This window comes from Hyla sarda, chromosome 3 (assembly GCF_029499605.1).
Source record: "Hyla sarda isolate aHylSar1 chromosome 3, aHylSar1.hap1, whole genome shotgun sequence".
Taxonomy (NCBI): Eukaryota; Metazoa; Chordata; class Amphibia; order Anura; family Hylidae; genus Hyla; species Hyla sarda.
The window spans coordinates 415,661,960-415,667,959 of record NC_079191.1 but is presented as its reverse complement, the minus strand read 5'-3'; the positions used below and the strand labels follow the sequence as shown (position 1 = coordinate 415,667,959).

General features: G+C 44.6%; 1 protein-coding gene across 2 annotated transcripts in view; it reads right to left on the bottom strand.

Annotated features, from left to right (window-relative positions):
* Positions 1–6,000, bottom strand: part of RPS6KC1 (ribosomal protein S6 kinase C1) — a 179,658-nt gene that overhangs the window by 143,981 nt on the left and 29,677 nt on the right. For both annotated transcript variants that reach the window (XM_056568297.1, XM_056568296.1), the window contains exon 4: positions 828–943. In XM_056568297.1, coding sequence (XP_056424272.1) covers positions 828–943 — 116 coding nt within the window. The remainder of the gene's footprint in view (positions 1–827; positions 944–6,000) is intronic.

Genomic DNA, 6,000 nt, shown 5'->3' with positions numbered 1-6,000 from the left:
GTTTCCTTCAATTGATTCATATAGTTTACCTTCCTTGAGGTCTGGGTATTTTTGTCTCTTTTTCTAATATTTATTATTGGCACCATAGGTATAGGTGCATTACCCATTTGTCCTTGGTTGGTGATATAATTGTGAGCTGCACATATTTCTTCCTCTTTTGTTTCCTAGAGATTTGTAAAATACTTATATTAAAAAATCTTAATCCTTTCAGTACTTATGAGCTTCTGAAGTTGAGTTGTTCTTTTCTGTCTAAGTGCTCTCTGATGACACCTGTCTCAGGAAACGCCCAGTTTAGATGCAAATCCCCATAGCAAACCTCTTCTAAACTGGGCGGTTCCCTAGACAAGCAGAGATGTCAGCAGACAGCACTGTTGCCAGACAGAAAACAAGAACTCAACTTCAGCAGCTGATACTTATTGAAAGGATTAAGATATTTTAATAGAAGTAATTCACAAATCTGTTTAACTTTCTGGAGCCTGTTGATATAAAAAATTAAAAAAAAAATTTTTTTCCTGGAATACCCCTTTAATTCCACGCACAGATGCTACTACATTTTTGGAAGCAGAGTTGGGCCATGTCGATTTGATATTGATGACCTTTTCTGACCCATCCAGGTGGGGGGGGGATCTGGGGTAGAGTGCAACCACTAGGACCCCCGTGATCTCCGGAATAGGACCCCGGCTCTCAGTGAGAGCGCGTGCTACAGCACGCGCTCTCACTGAGAGCCGGGGTCCTATTCCGGAGATCACGGGGGTCCCAGTTGTCGGACCCCCCCAGCCCAATCTGATCTTTGCATGGATGTAAAAAATGCTATCTTCCTCTTTTACCTTAAAAAAGTCTTCCAGCTGGGAGCTGTTGTACAGAGCGGGGATGTTGGCTGAGAACTGCAGCAGGTCCTCGGCACACTGGCGTCTCTCCTCTATCACACACTCATCGAATCTCCCTGGAATAGACAAGTCTCATTAGAAAGCAGAGAAGATGATACAAAAACATTACACGGGAGATCTGGGCACATACAATGGATCCAACCTAGAAGAGACATAGGCGGGGCCAATAACCTAGAAGAGACATAGGCGGGGCCAATAACCTAGAAGAGACATAGGCGGGGCCAATAACCTAGAAGAGACATAGGCGGGGCCAATAACCTAGAAGAGACATAGGCAGGGCCAATAACCTAGAAGAGACATAGGCGGGGCCAATAACCTAGAAGAGACATAGGCGGGGCCAATAACCTAGAAGAGACATAGGCGGGGCCAATAACCTAGAAGAGACATAGGCAGGGCCAATAACCTAGAAGAGACATAGGCGGGGCCAATAACTTAGAAGAGACATAGGCGGGGCCAATAACCTAGAAGAGACATAGGCGGGGCCAATAACCTAGAAGAGACATAGGCGGGGCCAATAACCTAGAAGAGACATAGGCGGGGCCAATAACCTAGAAGAGACATAGGCGGGGCCAATAACCTAGAAGAGACATAGGCGGGGCCAATAACCTAGAAGAGACATAGGCGGGGCCAATAAACACTAAAATAGCAGGGTGGTCCTCAGGGGCCATTCTGAATCCACCTATTTTTTTTTTCTTCTAGAGCAGGTTGGGATATGAATAGAGACATTGGACTGCAGGAGTGTATGCACTATACACAGAAGAGTATAATCCTACAAGTCAGACCTCACTTATGCAAAAAAAATAAAAAAAATTCATTGAATTTGAAATGAAAATCTTTATTGGAAACAAATAGAAATAATAAATGACCAAAAAATAAAAAAGTCCGTGACCCCCCCCCCCCCACACAAATCCCATAAAATAACATAAATACACAAGACATATAAAATACATAGAATTGGAAACAGGCATGACCCGCCAGTTAAAGGGGTTATCCAGGAAAAAACTCCAGAAAGTTAAACAGATTTGTAAATGACTTCTATTTAAAAAATCTTAAAGGGGTATTCCAGGAAAAAACTTTTTTTTATATATATCAACTGGCTCGAGAAAGTTAAACAGATTTATAAATTACTTCTATCAAAAAATCTTAATCCTTTCAGTACTTATGAGCTTCTGAAGTTAAGGTTGTTCTTTTCTGTCCAAGTGCTCTCTGATGACACCTGTCTCGGGAAACGCCCAGTTTAGAAGCAAATCCCCGTAGCAAACCTCTTCTAAACTGGACGGTTCCCGAGACGTGTGTCATCAGAGAGCACTTAGACAGAAAAGAACAACCTTAACATCAGAAGCTCATAAGTACTGAAAAGGATTAAAGGGGTATTCCAGGAAAAAACTTTTTTTTCTTATATCAACCGGCTCCAGAAAGTTAAACAGATTTGCAAATTGAATTCAGGTAGAAGAAACAGACATGGTCGCACATCTACAATCTTGTATAATGATCTGATTGCTTCTCAGCATAATATCAAAAACTAACAGGTTGTTATTATACATTTTTGATCAAAAAGTACAAGCCCACTCGCCACGTCAAGGCCACCTATCCAGAGTGGGTCCCTAACGTCCCTAGCATAAAATGGTGTAGCACTGGGCGACCACCACCGCCGCGACACCAATGCCCACGGGGGGGGGGGGGGGGGGGGGTAACGACCCACTGGCAGAGCGGCCCCAATGCCGCACCCCCCCCCAGAAATGGCGCCACGGCAGCAACGGACGCCGCACAGCACCACACCAGTGTGAACAAGGTGTAGTGGCTCACTTACCATGCTCTCCCAGTCAGACTGGGAGGCTGCTAGGAAAGAAATGGCCCTTGTGTAGCTAACTACTACTTATATAGGGTTGGGCTGAGGGGGTGGGGAACAGTGCAGCACATGTTCAAACAAAAAAAATTGTGCTAGGGACGTTAGGGACCCACTCTAAATAGGTGGCCTTGACGTGGCGAGTGGGCTTGTACTTTTTGATCAAAACGTATAAACTAACAACCTGTTAGTTTTTGAAATTATGCTGAGAAGCAATTGGATCATTGTGCAAGATTGTAGATGTGCACCATGTCTGTCTTCTACTTGAGTACACATTGTGTTTTCTATCCCCTCTTTTTATTTTATTTTTTTTAACAGGTTGTCTGCACTCTTCCCCACCCGCTCAGCCCAACCCTATATAAGTAGTAGTTAGCTACACAAGGGCCATTTCTTTCCTAGCAGCCTCCCAGTCTGACTGGGAGCACATGGTAAGTGAGCTATTACACCTTGTTCACACTGGTGTGGTGCTGTGCGGCGTCCGTTGCTGCCGTGGCGCTGTGTCTGCGGGGAGGTGCGGCCCATGGACTGGTTTGAGTGGCATTGGGGCCGCTCTGCCAGTGGGTCGTTCCCCCTGTGGGCACTGGTGTCGCGCCGGTGGTGGTCGCCGCCCGGTGCTATGCCATTTTATGCTAGGGACGTTAGGGACCCACTCTGAATAGGTGGCCTTGACGTGGCGAGTGGGCTTGTACTTTTTGATCAAAACGTATACTAACAACCTGTTAGTTTTTGAAATTATGCCGAGAAGCAATTGGATCATTGTGCAAGATTGTAGATGTGCACCATGTCTGTTTTCTACTTGAGTACAGATTTGCAAATTACTTCTATTAAAAAATCTTAATCCTTCCAATAATTATCAGCTGCTGAAGTTGAGTTGTTTATTTCTGTCTGGAAACAGTGCTCTCTGTTGACATCTCTGCTTGTCTCGGGAACTGCATAGAGTAGAAGAGGTTTGCTATGGGCATTTACTTCTAAACTGGGCGGTTCCCAAGACACGTGTCATCAGAGAGCACTTAGATAGAAAAGAACAACTCAACTTCAGAAGCTCATAAGTACAGAAAGGATTAAGATTTTTTAATAGAAGTAATTTACAAATCTGTTTAACTTTCTGGAGCCAGTTGAGATTTATTTATATATATATATATATATATATATATATATATATATATATATATATATATATATATATATATAAAAGTTTTTCCTGGAATACCCCTTTAATCCTTTCAGTACTTATGAGCTGCTGAAGTTGAGTTGTTCTTTGCTGTCTAAGTGCTCTCTGATGACACGTGTCTCGGGAACTGTCCAGAGTAGAAGCAAATCCCCATAGCAAACCTCTACTACTCTGTGCAGTTCCCGAGACAAGCAGAGATGTCAGCAGAGAGCACTGTTGCCAGACAGAAAAGAACAACTCAACTTCAGCAGCTGATGGTTATTGGAAGGATTAAGATTTTTTAATAGGAAGTAATTTACAAATCTGTTTAACTTTCTGGAGCCAATTGATATAAAATAATAAATAAATAAAAAAAAAAGTTTTTTCCTGAAATACCCCTTTAATCAGTAGGGACCTCCTATGGAGATGTCCACAATATTGCACTATGTCTCAGTATTTAAGTATGAGGATATGTCACAATATATAAAAATATAGTATAAGTATAGGACTGCCCCCCCCCCCCCCATAAGGGTGAGTTCACACTGGCACCAAGAAGCCCCATGTGGCTGTCAACGAGCCATGGGCAGCGCAGGTAGTGCCAGCCCTAAAGCTTCCATTGACTTCAGATGCAGCAAGATGGCACGTCAAAACTGTGCTTATTCAGACCATGTGAACATACTCTTAGGACAGTGTTTCCCAACCAATGTGCCTCCAGTTGTGGCAAAACTGCAACTTCCATGATACCTTAAAAGGGGTACTCCGGTGGAAAACATTTTTTTAAAATCAACTGGTGCCAGAAAGTTAAACAGATTTGTAAATGACTTCTATTAAAAAATATTTACCCTTCCAGTACTTATTAGCAGCTGTATGCTCCAGAGGAAATTCTTTTCTTTTTGAATTTCTTTTTTGTCTTATCCACAGTGCTCTCTGCTGACACCTGATGCCCGTATCTGGAACTGTCCAGAGCAGGAGAAAATCCCCATAGCAAACCTGTGCTGCTCTGGAAAGTTCCTGATATGGACAGAGGTGTCAGCAGAGAGCACTGTGGACAAAACAAAAAAGAAATTCAAAAAGAAAAGAATTTCCTCTGTAGCATACAGCTGCTAAAAAGTACTGGAAGGGTAAATATTTTTTAATAGAAGTCATTTACAAATCTGTTTAACTTTCTGTTCCCAGTTGATTTAAAAAAAAAAAAATAAAGTTTTCCACCGGAGTACCCCTTTAACCCCTTCCCGACCTATGACATACCTGTACGTCATGGGTGGCAAGGTGTTCCCGACCCATGACATACAGGTACGTCATGAACATTACTGCCGCTACTCGCGGCATCCCGCAGCGCCCGGAAAGATGGTGGCTATCACTGATAGCCAGCCATCTTACCGTGCGACCACGGGGGGTTTCGTTCCCCACCCCCCCCAGCGATCGCTGCTATCAGCTGGTCAAATCTGACTAGCTGATAGCAGCGTTTCGCTATGAAAATACTTAGCAGCGCGGTGTGTGAGTCCCGATCACGGGGATCGGGACACACACCGCTCTGCTAAGTGTCCCTGACCCGTCCCCCGGCGTCACTTACCCGTCGGAGCCGTGTCCCGAGCGGTCCCGGCGTCCTCCGTGCGGTCCCGACGTCCTCCAGGCGGTCCCGGCGGCGCTGCGTCCCGGAGGTGAGTTTCCGGCAGCAGTGCGGCATCTTCATTGGCAGCAGTGAGATCGCCGTAAAGCGATCTCACTGCTGCCTCTGAGAGTTTCAAAACTGCAACTCCCAGCATGCCCAGACAGCCTTTGGCTTTCTGGGCATGCTGGGAGTTGTAGTTTTGCAACATCTGGAGGTCCACAGTTTGGAGACCACTGTATAATGGTCTCCAATCTGTGCTCTTCCAGATGTTGCAAAACTACAAATCTCAGCATGCTCAGTCTGTCCAGGCATGCTGGGAGTTGTAGTTCTCTAACATCTGGAAGAGCACAGATTGGAGACCATTATACAGTGGTCTCCAAACTGTGGACCTCCAGATGTTGCAAAACTACAACTCCCAGCATGCCCAGACTGCCCAAGCATGCTGGAAGTTGTAGTTCGGCAACATCTGGAGGCACACTAGTTGGGAAACATTGTCCGTTTCCTA